The following is a 24825-nucleotide window of genomic DNA, read 5'->3' as shown; positions in this document are numbered from 1 at the left end:
AATCAAAGGTCCTGTGGCAATGTGAATGTGAACCATAAGTAATACTTTAAACATGTTTTTTATTGTGGTAAAAGTCACATAATATAAAACATACTATCTTCATCATCTTTGTACAGTGCATTTGCACTAAGTACATTTGTACTGCTGTGCAACTCTCACCATTATCCCTCTCTCCAAATTTCCACCTTCCTAAACCGAGACTCTGTCCACATTTAATGCTAACTCCCTGTTACCTCTCCCGCCCCCTGCCCCCCGCCCCCCGCCCCTGGCATCTACCAATGTGCTTTCTGACTCTATGAATTTGATGATTCTAGGTATCTCCTATAAGTGGAATCAGACAGTATCGCTATGCACCTAATGTATAACAATAAGTAGCTTTTGTGTTGCTGTTGTAAACTGTGGTTCTTGCAGCCCTTATGAACCTGTTTGTTACAGTGTCTGTTAGAATCTAGGACAAGACTCCTGTGATCGTGAAGCTGAGTGATGAACCTTCTAATTGCTATATTTTGGTTGCTTTTAATCTGGGAAATTTTCCTAATAAATCTGGATAATGATTCTAAAAAAATTTATTAATGTTTACAAGCCAGTAATTGTAACCCCCTAGGAGGTTGTCAACCCCTCAGTGTCCGCAAAGGCTTAGCTGGGACATTCACAGCATCAGCTGTACAGAGGAGCAGGTGTCAGGGTGCTTTCCTCCCATGCCAACTGAAAACATATTCAATGCCTGTAGAGGGATAAAATAGTTATCTGTGGTTAATGTTTCTTTTTTTCTATTTTTCAAAAGGATAGATCTGAGGTCTCACTTGATTTAAGTGATGTAGTTAACTCAAAGGAGGCTATTTGTATTTTATTTTCCCATTTGAACTGGTTCATATTTTTATAATTTTAGAATAAGGTACCAGCCTTGATCCTAAAATGTTGGTGTTAATGGGTGGGAGAGAAAGTCTTTTGATGTAATAAGTCTTTACTGCAACCTATTGTACATTTAAGGAGTGGTGGCTTCTGAGGAATCCCTCAGAAGAAATGGAGTAGCCATCATGGTCAACAAAAGAGCCCAAAATGCAGTACTTGGATGCAATCTCAAAAATGACAGAATGATCTCTGTTCATTTCCAAGGCAAACCATTCAATATCACAGTAATCCAAGTCTATGCCCCAACCAGTAACGCTGAAGAAGCTGAAGTTGAATGGTTCTATGAAGACCTATAAGACCTTTTAGAACTAACACCCAAAAAAGATGTCCTTTTCATTATAGGGGACTGGAATGCGAAAGTAGGAAGTCAGGAAACACCTGGAGTAACAGGCAAATTTGGCCTTAGAATGAGGAATGAAGCAGGGCAAAGACTAATAGAGTTTTGCCAAGAAAATGCACTGGTCATAGCAAACACCCTCTTCCAACAACACAAGAGAAGACTCTACACATGGACATCACCAGATGGTCAACACCAAAATCAGATTGATTCTATTCTTTGCAGCCAAAGATGGAGAAGCTCTATACAGTCAGCAAAAATAAGACCGGGAGTTGACTGTGGCTCAGATCATGAGCTCCTTATTGCCAAATTCAGACTTAAATTGAAGAAAGTATGGAAAACCACTAGACCATACAGGTATGACCTAAATCAAATCCCTTATGATTATACAGTAGAAGTGAGAAATAGATTGAAGGGACTAGATCTGATAGACAGAGTGCCTGATGAACTATGGACAGAGGTTCGTGACACTGTACAGGACACAGGGATCAAGACCATCCCCATGGAAAAGAAATGCAAAAAAGCAAAATGGCTGTCTGGAGAGGCCTTACAAATGGCTGTGAAAAGAAGAGAAGGGAAAAGCAAAGGAGAACTCTGAATGCAGAGTTCCAAAGAATAGCAAGGAGAGATAAAAGAGCCTTCCTCAGCAATCAATGCAAAGAAATAGAGGAAAACAATAGAATGGGAAAGACTAGAGATCTCTTCAAGAAAATTAGAGATACCAAGGGAACATTTCATGCAAAGATGGGCTCGATAAAGGACAGAAATGGTATGGACCTAACAGAAGCAGAAGATATTAAGAAGAGGTGGCAAGAATACACAGAAGAACTGTACAAAAAAGATCTTCATGACCCAGATAATCACAATGGTGTGATCACTAATCTAGAGCCAGACATCCTGGAATGTGAAGTCAAGTGGGCCTTAGAAAGCATCACTATGAACAAAGCTAGTGGAGGTGATGAAATTCCAGTTGAGCTATTTCAAATCCTGGAAGATGATGCTGTGAAAGTGCTGCACTCAATATGCCAGCAAATTTGGAAAACTCAGCAGTGGCCACAGGACTGGAAGAAGTGAGTTTTCATTCCAATCTCAAAGAAAGGCAATGCCAAAGAATGCTCAAACTACTGCACAATTGCACTCATCTCACATGCTAGTAAAGTAATTCTCAAAATTCTCCAAGCCACGCGTTAGCAATAAATGAATAGTGAACTCCCTGATGTTCAAGCTAGTTTTAGAAAAGGCAGAGGAACCAGAGATCAAATTGCCAACATCCACTGGATCATCAAAAAGGAAGAGTTCCAGAGAAATATCTATTTCTGCTTTATTGACTATGCCAAAGCCTTTGACAGTGTGGATCACAATCAACTGTGGAAAATTCTGAAAGAGATGGGAATACCAGACCACCTGACCTGCCTCTTGAGAAATCTCTATGCAAGTCAGGAAGCAACAGTTAGAGCTGGACATGGAACAACAGACTGATTCCAAATGGGAAAAGGAGTATGTCAAGGCTGTATATTGTCACCCTGCTTATTTAACTTCTATGCAGAGTACATCATGAAAAATGCTGGGCTGGAAGAAGCACAAGCTGGAATCAAGATTGCTGGGAGAAATATCAATAACCTCAGATATGCAGATGACACCACCCTTATGGCAGAAAGTGAAGAGGAACTAAAAAACCTCTTGATGAAAGTGAAAGAGGAGAGTGAAAAAGTTGGCTTAAAACTCAACATTCAGAAAACAAAGATCATAGCATCTGGTCCCATCACTTCATGGGAAATAGATGGGGGAACAGTGGAAACACTGTCAGACTTTATTTTTTGGGCTCCAAAATCATTGCTGATGGTGACTGCAGCCATGAAATTAAAAGATGCTTACTCCTTGGAAGGAAAATTATAACCAATCTAGACAGCATGTTGAAGAGCAGAGACATTACTTTGCCAACAAAGGTCCATCTAGTCAAGGCTATGGTTTTTCCAGTGGTCATGTATGGATGTGAGAGTTGGACTGTGAAGAAAGCTGAGTGCCAAAGAATTGATGCTTTTGAACTGTGGTGTTGGAGAAGACTCTTGAGAGTCCCGTGGACTGCAAGGAGATCCAACCAGTCCATTCTGAAGGAGACCAACCCTGGGATTTCTTTGGAAGGAATGATGCTAAAGCTGAAACTCCAGTACTTTGGCCACCTCATGTGAAGAGTTGACTCATTGGAAAAGGGTCTGATGCCGGGAGGGATTGGGGGCAGGAGGAGAAGGGGACGCCAGAGGATGAGATGGCTGGATGGCATTACTGACTCGAAGGACGTGAGTCTGAGCGAACTCCGGGAGTTGGTGATGGACCGGGAGGCCTGGCGTGCTGTGATTCATGGGGTTGCAAAGAGTTGGGCACGACTGCGCAACTGAACTGAACTGAACTGATTGTACTTTTCTTTGGGCAAAGGGCATCTGAGCATCAGTAACAGTAGAGAGGGATATAATAGGCTTGTGATGAACAAACAGACTTCAGTTAATCAAAATCCAACTGCCAGAAATTCTTAATTAGTAGGAAATTTCCCCAGGCATTTTCCAGATACTATAAGGACTGATGAGATATTTATATATATGGATGTGGCAAAACTTTGATCAACCTGAAACTCTTTTTAATGGGGACATTTGTTGTTCTGAATTCTAAGGACAGAGGTAAATGATAAGCTTCCAGGCTGTGTCCTGACCTTGGAACGTATCATCTCTATCTCTCCCTTCATCTGTGTCTCCAAGTCTAAGCAAAGCTCACTGATGTTGAGGCTTGCAAGATTCTCAGTCAGCAAAGAAACTCTCAATGATGGTCACTAGCCTGGAAATCTGAGAAAGCAGGAAAGTTGACTCATGCATTTTGAGATACTTATCATACTCTGCCTTCCAGAATGATTGCATTGCCTTATCACCCCTACTACTGTAGCATGGAAGACATGTCCTTTCCCCTCCCAACATATCTAGCACTCTGTGGGTCAAAGGGGTCAGACTCAATCAACAGTTCTTGAATTGGATTTCCTACCTGGTTTTTCACAGTTCTGGGAATCACAGCCTGTTGGAACGGGAAGGGACCATCATATTCAATACACTCATTTTCCAGTTTAGGAAATGGAGGCACAGAGCAACAAGGTGACTTTTTGAAATCATAAAGCTAAGTCTCCTGCCTCAAGGCTTTTGTACTCTGCTTTAGAAAACTCGAGGATGTTTCCAGTCGTCCCAAGGACTCTCATGAGGTTCCTTAATGAAAATTAATTTGAATTTGTGATTTTTTAAAAGTAAAACCTCCAAGCTTCATAGGAAAGAATCAAGTAAATAATGAGGTATCACAATGTTTAAAAATGGGGGAGGGGGAGGGAACTGTTGGTTGAACACAGGCATTTCTTTTGTGAGACCAAAGCTTCTATCATCTGAAATAAACAAGAGTCTTGCTGTTTTGAAGTAATGATCTTGAATGAGTTTTTTCTCTTTATTTTCCCAGAGGGAATTTGCTTCTAAATATTCATGAAGCCAGTCTAGCCAGTCTAATGTGAAGTATGACCAGAGAATCAGATCATCTTTTTTAATAAGCTAAAGATTAAAATCTCTAAATATAGACTACTGAGGTCTGCTACTAACTCTTAGGATAACTATCTTTGCATTTTGGGGAACAAGTTTATTTAAGGCTGCCAGTGAGTGTTAAAATCACCTAATATGGTAAAGGTTTTTTTTTTTACTGCAAGTACAGAATTCGACTCACTTAGGGCCTGGAAAACAGTAGTCTGGACTTCAGGGAAATAACATGGGCAGTGAGAAATCCAACTGGAGGCTTTGTTTTTGGGACACTGTTCTGCAATTTTGGGGTGCATTTTTGAAGTATTTATTTATTTGGCTGCAGTGGGTCTTAGTGCATCCTTAGGCATGCAGAATCTTTAGTGGTGGCATGTGGGATCTAGCTCCCTGATCAGGCTTTGAATCTAGGCCCCCTGCCTTAGGAGCACAGAGTCTTAGCCACTGGATCATGGGGTGTATTTTTGCTTCAAAATATGTATTACGGTAGTCTAGGATATGTTACGGAGAAGGCAATGGCAACCCACTCCAGTATGCTTGCCTGGAAAATCCCATGGACGGAGGAGCCTGGTAGGCTGCCGTCCATGAGGTCGCTAAGAGTCGGACACAACTGAGCGACTGCACTTTCACTTTTCACTTTCATGCATTGGAGAAGGAAATGGCAACTCACTCCAGTGTTCTTGCCTGGAGAATCCCAGGGACAGGGGAGCCTGGTAGGCTGCCGTCTGTGGGGTTGCACAGAGTCAGACACGACTGAAGCGACTTAGCAGCAGCAGCAGGATATGTTAAATAATAGCAGAAATTACCACATCATTAGGGTAAGAAACAGAGACCACTGGACACCATGATTGGTGAGGTAATAAAAAGGGTCACTGAAGAGGATGAATGAAGCAGCCAGTTTACAGTGAGAAACCTGGAATGGTTGGAGGTGGGGAAGGAAGGGGTTCACCTACTAAGAGATGAAGGAAAGCCAGTGGGTGTGCTTGGCTACATACTCATCTATGTCTGGAAGTGTGCCCATTAGGAGATTGGGGAGCAGAGAAAGCAAAGAGGAATGGGAAGTCTTTTTTCACATATGGGCCTTAACATGTGCCTGGGAGAAGAAGATGGACAGGCACGGGTCTTATATGCACTTTGACCTTTGTTGTTGTGGTTCAGTTGCTAAGTCATGTCTGATTCTTTGCCACCCCATGAACTGCAGCACACCAGGCTTCCCTGTCCTTCACTATCTCCCAGTTTGCTCAAACTCATGTCCACTGAGTCGGTGATGTAAACCAACTATCTCATCCTCTGTTGCCTTCAATCTTTCCCAGCATCAGGTCTTTTCCAATGAGTCAGCTCTTTGCATCAGGTGGTCAAAGCATTGGAGCTTCAGCATCAGTCCTTCCAGTGAATATTCAGGGTTTATTTCCTTTAGGATTGACTGGTTTGATCTCCTTGCAGTCCAAGGGACTCTCAACAGTCTTCTCCAGGACCACAATTCAAAAGCATCAATTCTTCGGTGCTCAGCCTTGGTCCAATTCTTACATGACTTCTGGAAAAACCATATCTTTGACTAGACAGACCTTTGTCGGCAAAGTGATGTCTCTGATTTTTAATACACTATCTAGGTTTGTCATAGCTTTTCTTCCAAGGAGTTAAGCGCCTTTTAATTTTGTGGTTGTAGTCACTGTGCACAGGGATTTTGGAGCCCAGGAAAATAAAATCTGCCACTGTTTCCACCTTTTCCCATCTATTAGCCATGAACCAGATGCCATGATCTTAGTTTTCCGAATGTTGAGTTTTAAGCCAGGTGTTTCACTCTCCTCTTCAGCTCTCATCAAGAGGCTCTTTAATTTCTCTTAGCTTTCTGCCATTAGAGTGGTATCATCTGCATATCTGAGGTTGTTGATATTTCTCCATGCAGTCTTGATTCTAGCTTGTGATTCATCCAGCCCAGCATTTCTTTGACTTTATATTTTATTAAATTATATTAATTAATTGATTTATATATTTTGGCTTCACTGGGTCTTAGTTGTGACACTTGGGATCTTTGGTTGCAGCATGTGGGATCTAGTTCCTTGACCAGGGATTGAACCCAGGCCCCCTGCATTGGGAGCATGGAGTCTTAGGTACTGGACCTCAGTACTGAAGTCCCTGACATTACATTTTATGATTAGTTTACTCATATACAAAAATAAGCTGTAGGCTTTTCTAATTCCTTTAATTCTACAGCCCATATGTACCTGCTGCTGCTGCTGCTAAGCGGCTTCAGTCATGTCTGAATCTGTGCGACCCCACAGACGGCAGCCGTCACACTGTCACACGGTCACACGGTCACACCGTGTCTGTGACCCCACAGACGGCAGCCCACCAGGCTCCCCCGTCCCTGGGATTCTCCAGGCAAGAACACTGGAGTGGGTTGCCATTTCCTTCTCCAATGCATGAAAAGTGAAAAGTCAAAGTGCAGTCGCTCAGTCGTGTCCAACTCTTAGCGACCTCATGGACTGCAGCCCACCAGGCTCCTCCATCCATGGGATTTTCCAGGCAAGAGTCCTGGAGTGGGGTGCCATTGCCTTCTCTGCCATATGTACCTAGCATATACTATATTATTTTACCTTTGTTGAAATGTTGCCCTCTAACTTGACTCACATTGCTAGGGGCTATTACAAATTTTAAAAAGGAAAGAATGAAAGGGAACTTTTGTTTCTGCCAACAGTGCCTAGTATAGTACTCTGAATATAAGCCCTTTTGTGATGTTAATCTCAGAACAGTTGCCTGGCCCTTGTCTGAAAAATTTTCCTTGTAAATTGTAATAACTATTCTAGAGGTCTGACACCTTTGCCTTTCTTCTTTTTTGTGACTTGTCTCTTGATTATGCAGTGATTTCTTAGGTAGCTATGCAATTTTATCCACTCCAAGAGGTCCTATTCTATGTGGCATCTTGTTTGTCTATCATGAAGATATGGCCTCAGATTGCCCTTTGAAATCCAGATAAGTAACACCTGCCAAATCCCTTATCTATTTTTGTCTTTTGAAGATTCTGAAAGATTTCTCATTCATTCCACCTATAGACACATACCGGCAAATAAATGGCATCTTGCTTTGGTTCAAGGAATCTCCAGTGTAGCTGTTTGCTCTCCTATCTGGTACTTAGCCAAGCATATAATGTGAATGTCATGGAGAAGACAGACCTGCAGGTGAAGTTTAGAACCATCACTATGTGGTGGTGGAAGAATGTTTAAGTCTAAGCTTCTAGCCATGCCTCTGAAAGCAGGTCTCCTGAAGTACTTTGGAATGCTGAGTACAGAGAATCTTTCTTAGACAACCTCTAGTGTTGAAAAGGATCTGACCAGATGTAGGGTGAGTTGTGGCAGTGGGCATGGAAAGGAGAAAGAAAAATTTGAGTAACTTCTCTATTGCTGCCCCTTCACACCTATAATTTATCCTAACCATGTCCTCTGACCTTCTTATTTTTTTTATTTTTTACTTTGGATAGGGTAAAAAGGAATATCTATGGGATAAAGCAAAAAATGCAAGATTATTGGGAAGATTCTCTGCAGTAGCTTGTATCCACTTCTGAGAGATAGCAGTGGGATAAAAATCTTACCAAAAGAATGATGGGAGCATCACTGTATCCATTCTACTGCATGCTTTATTAACTTTCTGTAGTGTTTCAGCTAGTCAGGAAGAGATTCTATTAGTGTGCCAAATCTCCCTCCTCAACCCTGCCTCACCAGGCAAATATCACCATAGGTGATTGGAAGGGCTGCATTCACAGTGTATGAGCCTAGCATATTCAGAAAAACTTACACTCCAGGAGTAAACTGGGCATTTTGACAGGCGCATTTATGTTTTTAGGCCATGAGAGATAGGAACAGGCTCACCCCTAATGTTTTGAGGGCACATAGCAAGAGTACAAATGGAGGGCTGCATACCACACATCTAAATGTTACCAAGTTGGAAAGCAAGATATGCCTTGGCTTGGTCTGTGTATAAAGAGATAAATGGACATAAGCTCAAGCTACCAGAAATTGAGTTTAGTTGGGAATAGCAGGGAAATTGCAGTTCAAGAAATGCAAACTACAGGGGAGTCTGTGGATGGTTTGGAGTGGGCTGCATTTATGAGAAAGGAACAACACAAAGTGGGGGCCCACACCCAACCAGAGCATAAGTTCTAAGTTCACTGGCTTGTGGATGGTAGGAGATTCTTGGCAGATATTCACTGTTGGGAGAGAAGGCTCAGGGTTCTGTAAATTAGGTGCTTATAGGGAATCAATCTCTCAGTTCTTGAGTTTCATTTCCCTGAGGGCACACACATGAGATTCTCAATCTCACATACAGTAAGTCCCCTACATATGAACTTTCAAAGATGTGAATGTGTGTTCACACAACCAACCATATAAGTCAGTTAACGTGTCTGGCATACATTGTCATGTGTGTGTATCCTCGACAAGTGGTTATGCTTTTGTATAGAGTATAGTAGTATAGTACCTTTATTTCAAGCCCAGGATATTCTAAAGCAAGCATAAAAGCAGTGGTGATGTAGCTGGTACTACTATACTTTTCAAGGTAAAAGTAAAGTGGAGGTCGCTCAGTCATGTCCGACCCTTTGTGACCCCATGGACTGTAGCCCACCAGTTTCCTCTGTCCATGGGATTCTCCAGGCAAGTATACTGGAATGGGTTGCCATGCCCTCCTCCAGGGGATCTTCCCGACCCAGGGACTGAACCCAGGTCTCCTGCACTGCAGGCAGATTTTTTTACCATCTGAGCCAAGGTACTGTAGTATAAGGTTAAAAATGTTTTAATTTTGTTTATTTTTTATATATTATTTGTGTGAAAAGCATTATGAACCTATTACAGTATAGTGCTATATAGCTGATTGTGTTAGTTGGGTACCTAAGCTAACTCTGTTGGGCTCATGAACAAACTGGACTTATGAATGTGCTCTCAGATTGGAACTTGTTCATATGTAGGGGATTTGCTATACCCTGTTGGGGCACGGTAGGGTGAGCTGGGGTGGAAGCTGAGCCCAGGGCTCAGAATTCCTGGGTGGAGACTGGATCTACCTGAAACTGGGATGCGGTGGAAGAAGCCAAGGACAGCAAGCTCCTCACTCCACAAAGGCTTACTTCTGTGACTTGAGGTTCGTGCACAATTTTCCATGTCTTCCAAAATGACATCATTCAAGTAGAATACAGTGAGAGAGTACGGATATCCAGAAAAACTATCTGCTAAACCCCTTCACTTAGAGTGACTTGGGGAGGCCACTTTTAAACAAAATTATCCATTTTTCTCTGGTTTCCTACATCATGAGTTGCCGTTTTCTCCTTCATTGCCCCTGCCCTTGACCCCATATACCTTTGTGCCCTGATGTGGACAGCCCCGTTTGCCTTATGTGTCCTTTTCCTTTTTCCTCATGATGTTCAACCAGCCATTAACCTTTCAAAAACTCTCAAGAACAAAAAGAAAAAAAAAAGTCTTTCTGTTTCCCTGTTTATGATATGTTTATGATATGATATGCTGCTGCTAAGTTGCTTCAGTCGTGTCCGACTCTGTGCGACCCCAGAGACGGCAGCCCACCAGGCTCCCCTGTCCCTGGGATTCTCCAGGCAAGAACACTGGAGTGGGTTGCCACTTCCTTCTAAAAAGCATGAAAGTGAAAAGTGAAAATGAAGTCCCTCAGTTGTGTCCGACTCTCAACGACCCCATGGACAGCAGCCCTCCAGGCTCCTCTGTCCATGGGATTTTCCAGGCAAGAGGACTGGAGTGGGGTGCCATTGCCTTCTCCAGTTTATGATATGAGGAATCCTCTAAAGCATGGAGCTCAAGGCAGTAGTCCTTCTCACCTGAGTTTAAGGATGATATTGGGTGCTCAAGTCTAGGGACCCAGAAAGGCTGAGCACCCACCCCAGATACTTATCCTGTGGGTGTTTATGCTTTCCTAGATCTAGTCTTAGTTTATGCCTGAGTTTCCAGGAGTTAACGGAAGGAAGGCGAGCTGTACCTTCCAGACATTGCCAGTTACGCTCATGTGATTCCCCCGAAAGGAAGAAGGAAATGGGCAACCCCTAGGGCAGTTGTTGATAAAATAATGAAGATCGTGATTCTTTATCTGAGAATGAATGAATGCCTGCAGATGGAAATTCTAGGTTTACTTACATACCACTCTGAGAATGTACCCCTCATAATTTATTCTACTCTTGCTTAGTTAGATTGCTTTGATGCCACAAATAAATGAACCTATTCATCATAAATGAATTCATCATCAAAGCTAGGTTTAAGGAGCACATTGTCACTTCCATGCATTAATGGAATATGGATCCTCATCAAGTGGAGAAAATCTTTGTGAAATGCTCATTGTTTAACAAGGTTTGTTGTAAGCATAGCTGCTGCTCCAGGCTTCATCAGGGTCCTTAGCTCTTTTAACCTCTGGTTGAATCTACTCTGATTGAAACCCTCAGTCGGATTGAGGACTGATTATTGCAATGATTAACAGCATTTGGAGCCAGACTCCTTGGGTTCAACATCTGGCTTCACCAGTTATTAGCTCGATAACCTCTAAGTCTCAGTTCTTCCATCTGTTAAATGGAAATACTATTCCCATCTGCCTCATGAGGCTAATATGAAGATTAACTCACATGAGATATAGAAATGGGCACATATCCACCCACATTGATTAAAATTGTATCTGGAACATTATAAGCACTTAAAACATATTTGTTATTAAAAACGCCCAGCTGTCATATGGAGCTCAAGGCTTGAGTGCCTTTAATTATTTTAAGTGATGATGAAAAATCTAGTTAATTCTCAAATAGTCCTTGCACTTGTCAATCAATGTATGTTATCCAATGTTACATTGGAGAAAAAACAGAGAGGTTGTCTTACATGCTAAACATATTAGTGAGAACTAAGAATAACTCAAGTCTTAGAGTCTGCCCTCATGATAAGACCTTAGATTCAACTGATAACTTGGGAGATCCATGAGGACATTGTTCTAGAGCAACAGTCCCTGAATAACTTGTTTTCACACACAGAACCTACCACTCATGAGAAGATAGCTATGGTGTCAGATGCTCTCCATGTTACTTTGATCCTCACAACATATGAGGATCCCATGGAAGGAAGGTAGTGGAACAGTCTTTTAAGATGAGAAAATGGAGCCTCAAAAAAACTGTCACTTTCTTCAATGTCATGCAACAGGAAGGTGAGGGAGTTAGGACTTAAAGTCATGTCTATTCAGTTCCCAAGTGTGTTTATTCAGCTATACCACACAATATTCTAAGAAGAAGAGACGATACCCTCAGACTGTCATATGAACTGGCAAGTTGGCTCAAGGTTGTACAGGGATCATTGAGAGGAAGGGCTGGGACAAAGGGGGAGCCAAAGGGGGAGGGGAACTGGAGAGAACCACTATGTGCTGAGTGGGGAGTTCAAGTCAGGAGAGGACATAAGCCTTTAACATTATTACTTCACTTGAGAGAGGTCTAGCCTCTCTGACAGTGCTCTGTGACATGTGCTCTGTGCATGCTAAATCATTTTAGTCATGTCTGAGTCTATAAGACCCTATTGACTGCAGTCCGCCAGGCTCCTCTGTCCGTGGGATTCTCCAGGCAAGAATACTGGAGTGGGTTGCCATGTTCTCCTCCAGGGAATCTTCCTGACTCAGGGATTGAACCTGAGTCTCTTATGTCTAATATGCACTGGCAGGCAGGTTCTTTACTGCTAGCGCCACCTGGGTCTAACCATTGGTGGCAGTGCTCTAAGTAACCCCAGCTGCTAGACATATTTTGGAGTCAGCAATGCATCCTTTGTGTTAAAGCCTCACAGTTGACAAGGCCCCCTAGTATTGTTTATCTTGTTTAAACTGTTGTCTTTAGAATACTGACTTACTAACTTGGTGTTTCATTTCTTAAAATGACTGTTTTTGAAGTGACCGTCAGAATCAAAGAAAGGAACCTAAGAGACTGACCTGCTTGAGGATTCTATTGTTAAATAGCACTACTTTCCATGAGGAGGTGATTTTAGCTTGAACTGTTTCTAGGGGAAATCAGACATTCTATATTTTTTTCTGCAAAGCACTCTGAAATGTATTGGTTTGGACTCTACTAAATTTGCATACTCTAGAATTCAAGCAGGAGCTATGCTGAGATTTACCTTTGAATTATCTATGGGAAAAATAAAAACTCATTAAAGACTGAAGGGGAAGACTTCCCTGGCGGTCCAGTTGTTAACACTCTGCACTTCCATTGCAGAGGGCTCAGGTTCAATCCCTGGTCAGGGAACTAAGATCCCACGTGCTGTGTGCTGTGGCAAAAAAAAAAAAAAAAAAAGACTGAGGGGTGATGTTTAAGTCTCTTTAAGGAGACAACCTTTCTGATATCTAATGAATAGGCAATTAGGAAATATTCTTACCTATTTATTAAAATAGCTTCCCAATAAGTCTTCTATAACAGTAGTCCCCAACCTTTTTGCCACCAGGGACCAGTTTTGTGGAAGACAATTTTTCCACAGACCGGGTGGGGTGGGGGAGTGGTTTCAGGATGATTTTCATAAGGAACGCACAACCTAGATCCCTCACATGTGCAGTTCAAAGTAGGGTTTGCATTCATGCAAGAATCTAGTAACACCACTGATCTGACAGGAGGTGATGCTCAGGCGGTAATGTGGGGAGCGGCTGTAAATACAGGTGAAGCTTCACTCACTCACCTGCTGCTCACCTCCTGCTGCCTGGCCCAGTTCCTAACTGGCCATGGACTGGTAGCCATCTGTGGTCCAGGGGTTGGGGACTCCTTTTCTGTAAGGATATTTACTTATCCTCACAGAGAATTAACTTGGAATATTTATGTTCCTGAAAACAATCTTCAAACTATTCTAGATCTGACTTTTCACTAATTCAGAATAGCCTCACCTTCATATCATATCCCCAGCTGGTGAGATTTTACTCTCCTCCAGTTTCCTCTCTCCTTGTAATGAGTCGTTTCTACGACTGACTTTCTTCCTAGTCTAGTTAAACTTGTTGGCTCTGGTACCATCCTTAGGCCTCCAGAACAGTTGGTCAGTGCCTTCTTTATGATAACTCTTTACACTTGAGAATGGTGATTAAACTGCTTCCCGGCTCTCTTTCACCAGACTAAACAGCCCCCACTCATTTAAAAGTCTTTCCTCATAGGCCCTATTTTCTACTGCTTTAATTGTGTTTTGCTGCACTTCTCTGGATCTTCTCCAATTGCATTGCAATTGTTCTAAGATGTAACCTGATGCACGGGACTAATCTAGGGGCTGGTATTGGCTACATATTTAATAAACAACTTAGAAATTAAATGATTTAGTGCAGCGGTAAGAACACTGGACTGGGAGTCAGAAGACTTGAGTTTCATTCTTGCTCCACCACCTCCTAGGACTGTGCAGAGTCCTAGGACAAATGTGATTTGTCCACATTTGGATAAATCATCTAAATATCTCTAAGCAGTGCTCGCTTCGGCAGCACATATACTAAAATTGGAACGATACAGAGAAGATTAGCATGGCCCCTGCGCAAGGATGACACGCAAATTCGTGAAGCGTTCCATATTTTTTTGGTCTCAGAGGGAGAGGGAGAGGGTGGGATGATTTGGGAGAATGGGAATTCTAACATGTATACTATCATGTAAGAATTGAATCACCAGTCCATGTCTGACGTAGGGTGCAGCATGCTTGGGGCTGGTGCATGGGGATGACCCAGAGAGATGCTGTGGGGAGGGAGGTGGGAGCGGGGGTCATGTTTGGGAACGCATGTAAGAATTAAAGATTTTAAAATTAAAAAAATAAATTAATTAATTAAAAAAATATCTCTAAGCATCAATTTATCATCTGTAAATCTGAGATAAACACATCTGCCCTGCCTGCTTCCCATAGTGAGGCTCAAATGAGATAATCTGTGTGAAAACACTTGGTTTAGCATCAAAGAATGATGCAAACACTATGTGTTAGGAAATTTTCAGAATGCTTTGCCTATATTAACTCATTAAGGTACAGTCATCATTTCCATTTTACAACCAGGAAACTGAGACACAGAAAGTTAAGTAATTGGCTCCAGGCCACACTGCTAGTGACAGAATCCATGCAGACTGGTTCCAGGGTCCATACTTGGAAACTCCATGCTATGTTGCCTCTCCAAATAAGCATGAAACATCCAACAGAGCCATTCATTTTATGGAGCCTGCCCTTCAAAAGCATGGGATGGTGGATCTGTTCAGTCATGTGTAGATAATTCTATGAGAGGCAATGTTTTCAAAAGTGAGTGTTTAGGTTGGTCATTGAAGTAAGGCAGTGTCTACCAGTGAGGGAGGGACTCATAAACACAATGCAGTAATAGGAATGCTCTAGAAGGTCAGGTCAGTGGTTCATTCTTCCTAGGGCATCTAAACCTTCCTGTGAAAGTGCTCTTAATTCTTAAATTCAGGATCTGTAGTTTCTAAATAGTCTCTTTGAGTTCTGACAACCCATCCTGGTTTCAACTGTCTAGCTTTGTCCTTCTGTATGTTAATTTTTGTAGCTATAAGTTTGGAATGCTTTCCTTATAGATTAATTGTTAAGGTGAAATATTAAACACAGTTGTTGTACACCTAATTGAATTTTTTTTTCATGCTATGGTCTGAACAATTGAAAGAGATTAAAAAAAAAAAGAGCTCTGGAGGAAATGTTGGAAGAATTTTGATTTGCCCCATAACTGTTTGAACATTCATAAGAAAAATGAGAACCTATATTATGAAATGGGGAGGTTATACTGGATAGAAATATATTGAAAATACACTAATATTTGAAAAATTGTACCACACTGAAGTCTTTTCATTAACACCTATTGGATATAGAATACAATATGAACTTACTTTATGCCAGAGTTCTATTTATAGGGAATACGGTTGTAGTAGTTTTATTAATAATAGGCTTTTTCACCTCAAATAGTGGCATGAACAGTCATTTTATGGGAGACTATAGAAATTTCTTTCCATGAAAATAACCTCAAAGTTTAAAATACCCTTGGAAAATGGGAGCATTTGGGGGGAAAACTTGATACTACTGGATTTATAAATGTTATCTTTCTAGCTAGAATCTGTATAGTGGATTATGATAAGTTTGTACAGAATGGTTAGGAACTAATGAGAAAAGTGATATCTCTGTATCGTAGTAGTCAATTTAAAATAATGTTTACTCTAAAGAAATATCATGTTTATTGTTTACTTTAAAGAATTTGTTTAGTGAGAAATCTATTTTCATATAAAGAAATCAATTTTGGCAAATTCGTGGTATCAAAACTAGCTTGAGCAGAGAGCTACCATCTTAAATCTTTGAGAAAATGTGTACTTTAATAATCACATCATGTGACTGCCGGCACTATTCTGCCTCTTGATGGAAGCATAGCAACATCACAGTAGAACTTATTAGAATATGCTTGTTCAGTATTCACCCATCCATCTATTCATCCACCCATCCATCTTTCCATCCAACACTACATGCCAGGTACTCTGCTAGACACTGAATATACAGCAGCAAACAAGACAAACACGATTCCTATCTCATATACTTAATGACTTAGTAGAAATTCCTTAAATGATAAAGAAAACAATCATGAGTAGATCATTTTGTGACAATTTTTTGAAAGAGGGGAAAAGAATAAGTGAAATTAACTCTCTGGCCTTACTTGAATGTTGTTAAAACTTTTCTTTGAACAATGTTCTCTGAAAAGTTGTATAGGAAGTATTATGAGGGATGCTGTGAATGTGCATCCAGAAGAAAGACAGATAGCAATTGAGACATTATAAGAAAGAACAGGGCTTTCAAATGTTAATTTAGTTTCCCTGAAAATCTTTAGTAATAATGATCATTTTTTTCTATAGCATTTTATGCCTTTCAAAGCAATTATACCAACCATGTGAGGAAGAGCATATTTTATTTTCCCCATTATGTAGATGAGACAACTGAGGCAGAGATATAGTAAATACCCAAGATCCCACAGCTATATGGAATCACAGCTCTACCCACTGCTTTTTCTACTATGTCATGTTGAAGAAAACCCCAGATTCTAGTATAAGGTCCTATAAACCCCCAAAGACTTATCAGAATATAAACTATTCAAGAAACCAAAGTGACTAGTACAAAAGAGGGAAAACAAAGTATGACAAGGCCTCTGCTTCAGGCTATTAAGTAGGTCACCCACTAAAAGGCTATTTTGGTATAAAATTTTAGAGGGCATGGAGTACATATACCAACATCACTGACCTGATTCTTCACTTTCAAGATCTAAGAAAATCAAAGGCAGGTTTTTTTTCCTTTTGGAAGGGAGGGGTGGATCATTTGGGTAGCTTAAGATAATGTTAGTTGCAAAATTTGATTTAGCCAGGCTGGTGCTCTAGATTTTTTTGTGAAGTTGATTCACTGGAGATGATGGTGTTCCTAAGAAGGGGACAGCTGTCTATCCCTGTGATGTACCATCAGTGCTTCCTTCCTTCCTTCCTCATTCCTCTTCTCTCCCTTTCCCTCCTTTTCCTTCTCTTTTCTTACCAATTTCTTTTTTTTTTTTTACATTCTCTTCTCATGGGGGCATATCTGACAAATTGTTAATATTTAATTTGCTATAAAATAGCTCTCCCAGGCAATGACTGCTCACTATAATTTGAATCTCTGAAGCTGTTTTGGCCCCTAGGTACACTGGGATCGAATTAGAATGGAAATGTTTCCCTTACAGTTTTCTTTATGGCAGTATGGGCACTTTGTTATGAACTGGCAAATTGAGACTGCTAAGGAAAATAATAAACTTTCACCACATTTCTATTTGACTCTTTACTCCAAACAGAATATCCATCTGGCTTAGGGTGAAATGTTTCTTCTCATATTTTTCAGTTTTCTATTTAAATATCCAACGTTAACAATGAATATCTTTTGGCCTATCAAATTGTATTTTTTCCCCCCAGTCTGAGGCTTTTTCATTTTCTTCACATTTTAAAAACCATAATCATTTTCTCTCATATGCCATCTTACTTTTAAAATGGTCTTCAATTATATACACACGTATTCTCATTCATTCTCTCTTTCTTGTTCTCTGTCTCAAACCAGAGGGATATTCTGGAAAAATATCTACAGATTCAAACCTAGTGAATGATGCTTTGACATTTTGCAACTAGGCCCCTGAAACAAAAACTCTACTCTTCCGCCCTTTCTAACCCCTTGACTGTTCCTTGCGGGGAGGAAGGTGTGGAAAGGAAGGGGATTACTCTGAAATTTTCAGCTATCTAAAAAACAGAGGTGTGGAAGGGTGTGTTTATGCATTAAATTGCAGAGACTACCAGATTAATCATGCTATACAATTTTTAACAGCTTAGATTTTATTCCTCTCTCTCTCTTTTTCTGCCACTGGGGAGGAAAAAAGGATTAGAGAGACTATCAAAACTGTTGGCAAGTTTAGTCTGTTGGCTACTTAATTTCTTAGCAGATATGGGAACTGCCTCAGGTTGATGATTTAACAGGTTGGCTTGGGGTGGAATAAGTCTCAAACCTACCTGTTCCAAAATCGTGTTAATCCTTTCAACCTCGCAGTCAATCAAGTATCGTTTTTCCTGCCTCCTGTCCATTTCTTCAATGATGCGCCTGAATTCCTGGACGTCCTTGATGTTTCCCACAGACCTTGCTGTCACCTGCCAGTTGTTTTGTACTGCTGCTTCCATAATTGCTTGGAGGATGGAAAATCCTAAAAGAAGGGAAAACAGCTATATTGATTATTTTTTCCTTTAAAAATCTTTCTGTAGGTATTAAATGTTCTAGTGAGGTTTTAGTCACAGTCCATTGGGTTCCCTTGAACCTTATCCCTTGTGGACAGCAGGCTGACTCATAACCTCAGTCCTAACCTTTCGGACAGTTGGCATATCTCTATCCTATTTGAAAGGAAAGAAGGTTCAACTTGGGGTGCCAGGCTAAGTGCTTATCAAGTCTGTACTTGAGCAATCACCGCTGAATTATAGTACCTAATTATTTTTATTGCCAGGCTTATCAAAATATCTATAGAATGAATGCCAGTAGCTTCTTTCTTATTTCTGGCCACAATCTGTTCTTTCCTTCATCTTCCACATCAACAATCTTCAGAATTAGAAATAGCTTTAGTAGAGATAGGACCTCATTATAATATGGCTGATTCTTACATGGATATGACTCTCCAACAAAGTAAATTATGTCTCCCAAGCAATATAACTCTCAGAAAACATGACAAAAACAGTCTATAACAAAGATAGCATTCTGTTTCTTAGTTCACAGCATTACAAAAGCATTCAATCATATTAAGTCTTCCTGAGTTCTTCCCCTTTCTCAATTCAATTGATCAAAGATTCTAAGTTCTTTTTTAAGCTAATTTATATCAGACAACTATTAACTACTAACCTTCTGGACCTATGCTGCATGGGAAAGAGAAAAGATCTAATGCTTGAGTTTTGGGTAAACTTTTTAGAATCAGGGTTTAGGAAGCTGGAAAGAACAGTCTGTCTGTATGAGTCACAGAAGAGCACAAGGGTTTTGTATGTATTGGTCTTTGAGAGTATTCATATCTCTTAATATTGTATCATGTCTATATTTTTGCTTCTGCATGAATCCATAATCTGGGTATAATTTCATCAGGCATAAACATTATTTGATTGGGATATGGTCAAAAGCAGCTCCTTTTGCTCCATTAAATTGTTTTCCATTTATATTTAGGTAATGACTAATGGAAGTGGGTAATGGGGATGATTTGCAAGACCCAAATAATCTGTGACCTAACAATTTGGCTACAGGAGGAGGAGAGAATGGAGGACAGTGGTGCTGCTCTTGGAACACATTCCAGGTTCTGTGCCACGTCAGGTTCACCCTGTAGTGTAAACCTCAGGTTCACCCTGAAGTGTAAGCAGGTTACTGTCAGGGGTCATCTTCACTGCACCAGAGAAAATGGTATTGACGTTTGGAGAGCGCGCTTCGGGGAGATGGCAGCAGTGACTCAGCCGGTCATGATGACTCTTTTGTGTGCTGGGTATATGGGGAAGAAGATCACAAATGAGACCCCAGCACTTGGTAATTTCCAAATGAGCAATTTCAGCACAGGAGCTCAAAATTACAGATAGGAGTAAATTACCATTGCTTTAAATGTTAATACTTACTCTTTTTAAACTAACCACATGTATTCATTGCTCAGATTTACATTTTCGTGTGGCTTTTTGATGTGCTCTCTGCTTTAGTGGGAGTTGAGGGAACATGGTGGGCCAAGACATGAGATTAAGAAATAAGCATAGGAAAGAAAAGATTAAAGTATTGGAAAATCTTTCTTGAGAAATGTACAATGAAGCCTCATTATTTTGAATCCCACTAATTAAGAATTTATGAACATTCAGCAAGGACAAGTTTGAATTTTACTTCTGTACTATTTATGAAGAAAGTGTTGGCTGAATAATACTAGTAATGAAATTACACAGGGCATCTTGCTATATTGAAACTAAACTTTAAAAATATACCCTTTAGCAAAATACAAGTATTTTGTCTGTTGAGTCAAAACCTACATTCTTGTAATCTCTGCTTGCTCATCCTGTTCTACTATTTGGAACCAAAGAGACAAATTGAACCCCCTTTCCATGTGATAGTCCTTCACATTTAAAAAACAGAATATACCTATATCCCATTATCTTTCTTTTCTTCAGGCTAAAAATGCCCCAATCCTTCAACAGTTTCATGATAGTTTCCCTCACTGTTCTGTCTCTATACTATGGACATTTGTCAGTATTTTATTGATCCTGATAATTCATATGTGATTTGACCAATGTGGATTATTACTTGCTTTGATATGGGCTGTTATTTTAGCACTCACATTGCTGATACTTCTAAATAGCCATATTATTTTGTTAATTAATTTCAAGCTTGAATTCAACTAAAGAAGTTATGACCAACCTAGATAGCATATTCAAAAGCAGAGACATTACTTTGCTGACAATGATCCGTCTAGTCAAGGCTATGGTTTTTCCAGCAGTCATGTATGGATATGAGAGTTGGACTGTGAAGAAGGCTGAGCACCGAAGAATTGGTGCTTTTGAACTGTGGTGTTGGAGAAGACTCTTGAGAGTCCCGTGGACTGCAAGGAGATCCAACCAGTCCATTCTGAAGGAGATCAGCCCTGGGATTTCTTTGGAAGGAATGATGCTAAAGCTGAAGCTGCAGTACTTTGGCCACCTCATGTGAAGAGTTGACTCATTGGAAAAGACTCTGATGCTGGGAGGGATTGGGATCAGGAGGAGAAGGGGACGACCGAGGATGAGATGGCTGGATGGCATCACTGACTCAATGGACGTGAGTTTGAGTGAACTCCGGGAGATGGTGATGGACAGGGAGGCCTGGCGTGCTGTGATTCATGGGGTCGCAAAGAGTCGGACACGACTGAGCAGCTGAACTGAACTGAACTGATGTCTATTCTCTTTATAAAACCTTTGCTGTATAACAACTCTCCATCCATGCATCAAGACTCATTCCATTCCAACCTGCTTTTATCTCCCTTTTAAAAAATTCACCCTATCCAAGTCCTCATTTCTCCCCTATTTTCACAGTTGCTCAAATCTGAAAGATGGTCTTATCCACTTATGCAGTGCTCTCATTGTTACCTACTCAAGGCAGTTGCACCTGTCTGTCCCTTTTCCTGGCATCTCTTCCTACCTGTAGACCTTTGTGGCTTACTCTCTTTCTCCATGAAGCTTCTGTTACTGAGTACTCATACATTCTCCTGAGATGTGTAGATTTAAATCAAGGTAAATCAGTTACAAGCCGTGGATAAATCTATTTGAAGAACTGTACAATAGGCATTTAAAAATTCAAAATAGAACTGGATAAATAAAGCATAGTACATAAACATGGAATACTATACTACTGTTAAAGAGATAGCTCAATCTCTATATAACAAAAAGAAAAATGACTACAATATACTATTCCATAGGAAAAAGCTGCAAAATAGCATTTGTAGTGTAGTTCCATTTCTGTAAAAAGAAATCTGAAGTGTATAGAAAAAAATTTGAAGGAATTGGCAGTAATTATCCTGGAGGTGTAGAATTACCAAGAACTTCTACTTGCACTGTCATTTATTTATGTAATGTTTGACTTTTTAACAAGAAGCAGGTATTATTTTCTATAAGTATGAAAACAATAAAGATTAAAAGATGCAACCCATGCTGTCTGCTCAGAGCATACGCTCCTGGAAGACATGGATGACAAATGAGTGCTGCTCTATACGCTGCCTGCCGCCACAAATGCAAAGGCGCTTAATAAACACTCATTTTATAGATCTTATTTTTTTACTTTTGTTCTCTGAACCATGTGGATGCATAACCTATTCAAAAATTAAATAGAAAAAGCATACTGATTTCTCAATGAAGTTGGATCTGGGGCCTTCTGGGCTATGATCCTCGCTCACATTTCTGAGCAAGTTAGAACTGTGGCTTAACTCTGTAGTATCTTTTCACCACGCAGAGTCTCTTTGTGTCTGCAAGCATGTGTGGCTGTGTACTCAACAACTCTGGAGGGAATGGTCACCTCAGTGCAGTACATGTCAGTGAGCAATCCACCAAAAAAAGCACTTTCATTTGTTTTCATACCTAATTTGTTATAGTTTGACTGTTTCCTGTTACAGCTGACCAAAGACAGTAAATGTGAGTTTGAGGGAGGAAAAAAAGAAAAAAAGAAAAGTTTGACTCTGGAGGCAGGGCAGAAGCAGGCATCAGTGCTTGTAGGAGGTGAGGTGCATATAACAAAAGCCTTGGCTTTGTAAAAATAAGTCTGCTGTTTTAGCAGCTTAAAAATTGTCCTCCACTGTGTGTGAGCTTTAATGTGCTCAACTTCGCAATACTGAAAGCTACTTTTATTTGAGCAGGAAATTCTCTCATCCTGATTCCAAACCGCTGCTGCTGTCTAACTTCCATTTCTTCTTTGGTTTAAAGAATGAGAGCTACCACATAGGTAACTGGCTGAATGATAGACTACTTGCCATTTGCATTCAACCAAGGTAACACAGGCTTCCCTGGTAGCACAGTCGGTAAAGAATCTGCCTGCAGTGTAGTGTAGGAGACCCAGGTTTGATCCCTGGGTCGGAAAGATCCTCTGGAGAAGGAAATGGCAACTCACTCCAGTATTCTTTTCTTGCCTGGAGAATTCGATGGACAGAGGGGCCTGGCAGGTTGCAGTCCATGGGGTTACAAAGAGTTGGGCACAACTGAGTGGCTAACACTTTCACACTTTCAAGATAACACAGGAACATGACAATAGCGGAGTGCCAAAGTGATTGTGGATGAATTGGGCCACAGCTACAACCAATCCAGTCCTGCTGGGGCGGTTGTTGGGTTACTCTTGCTAAACAAGGAAGTCGTCTTGGTAAAGGCTCTACCATCCAGATCCCCCTTCAGCCAAAGGACTTACTCCTTCAGACTCTGGAAAAGTCGTTTCCTGAAGAGAGTTGCCTAGCTTAAAGTAATACTTTCTTCCCAGGGAAACCTGCATCCAGTGACCGGTTGTTATGGGGAATCCAGGCATAACCCTTTCACTCCAAATTGTTGTTGTTCAGTCGCTAAGTTGTGTCTGATTCTTTGCGACCCCATTAACTGCAGCATGCCAGACTCCTCTGTCCTCCACTATCTCCCAGAGCTTGTTCAAACTCATGTCCATCGAGTCGGTGATGCCATCCAACCATCTCATCCTCTGCTGCCTCCATTGGTTTTTGCCCTCAATCTTTCCCAGCATCAGGGTCTTTTCCAATGAGTCAGCTCTTCAAATCAGGTGACCAAAGTATTGGAGCTTCAGCTTCAGCATCAGTCCTTCCAATGAATAATTAGGGCTGATTTCCTTTGGGATTGACAGTTTGGATCTTCTTACAGTCCAAGGGACTCTCAAGGGTCTTCTCCAACACAACAGTTCAAAAGCATCAATTCTTTGGCACTCAGCCTTCTTTATGGTCCAATTCTCACAACCATACATGACTACTAGAAAAAACCATAGCTTTGACTAGATGGACTTTGTTGACAAATGATGCCTCTGCTTCTGGATAGACTGGGTTTGTCATAGCTTTCCTTCCATGGAGCAAGGGTCTTTTAATTTCATGTCTGCAGTCACCATCCACAGTGATTTTGGAGCCTAAGAAAGTAAAATCTGTCACTGCTTCCACTTTTCCCCCATTTGCCATGAAGCGATAGGACCAGATGCCATGATCTTAGTTTTCTGAATGTTGAGTTTTAAACAAGCTTTTTCACTCTCCTCTTTCACTTTCATCAAGAGGCTCTTTAGTTCCTCTTTGCTTTCTGCCATTAGGGTGGCATATATGAGGCTATTGATATTTCTCCCAGCAATCTTGATTCCAGCTTGAGCCTCATCTAACACAGAATTTTGCATGATGTACTCTTCATATAAGTTAAATAAGCAGGATGACAATATACAGCCTTGATGTACTCCTTTCCCAGTTTTGAATCAGTGCATTATTCCATGTCCAGTTCTAACTGTTGCTTCTTGACCTGCATACAGGTTTCTCAGGAGGCAGGTAAGGTGGTATGGTATTCCCATCTAAGAATTTTCCACAGTTTGTTGTGATCCACACAATCAAAGGCTTTGGTGTAGTCAATGAAGCAGTAGATATTTTCATTCCAAATTTCACTCTAATGGGCCATCCCAACTTTAGAGCTACATGAAGGATAGGTTGAGGCCTTGTTATGATTGCACAGTCTATCTTCTTCTGCTCAAAGCTGCTTCCTTCTTTTCCTTCCATGAGTGTTTTTTTTTAATTTTGATTTTATTGGAGTATAGTTGATTTACAATGTTGTGTTAGTGTCAGGTGGACAGCAAAGTGATTCAGTGAATATATATATATATATACACATATATTTATACATATATATATTCTTTTTTAGATTCTTTTCTCATACAGGTTATCACAGAATAATGAGTAGAGTTCCCTGTGCTATACAGTATGTCTTTGTTGGTTCCCACAAGTGTTTTTAATGAGAGTACTCTGCAGTAAAATTTTGCATGG

At 40.6% G+C, this 24825-nt stretch overlaps 1 protein-coding gene and 1 non-coding gene across 3 annotated transcripts in view; one reads left to right on the top strand and one right to left on the bottom strand.

Moving 5' to 3' along the window:
• Nucleotides 1-24825, bottom strand: part of GRIA3 (glutamate ionotropic receptor AMPA type subunit 3) — a 310222-nt gene that overhangs the window by 133479 nt on the left and 151918 nt on the right. For both annotated transcript variants that reach the window (XM_070290779.1, XM_070290780.1), the window contains exon 4: nt 18320-18507. In XM_070290779.1, the coding sequence (XP_070146880.1) occupies nt 18320-18507 (188 nt within the window). The remainder of the gene's footprint in view (nt 1-18319; nt 18508-24825) is intronic.
• Nucleotides 14253-14359, top strand: LOC138931295 (U6 spliceosomal RNA). Its single transcript, XR_011446537.1, has one exon. It is a non-coding gene; the product is annotated as a U6 spliceosomal RNA (small nuclear RNA).

Source organism: Ovis canadensis, chromosome X, assembly GCF_042477335.2.
Source record: "Ovis canadensis isolate MfBH-ARS-UI-01 breed Bighorn chromosome X, ARS-UI_OviCan_v2, whole genome shotgun sequence".
Lineage (NCBI taxonomy): Eukaryota > Metazoa > Chordata > Mammalia > Artiodactyla > Bovidae > Ovis > Ovis canadensis.
Note: the sequence above shows the minus strand (reverse complement) of the source record. Positions and strands in the feature narration are given on the sequence as shown.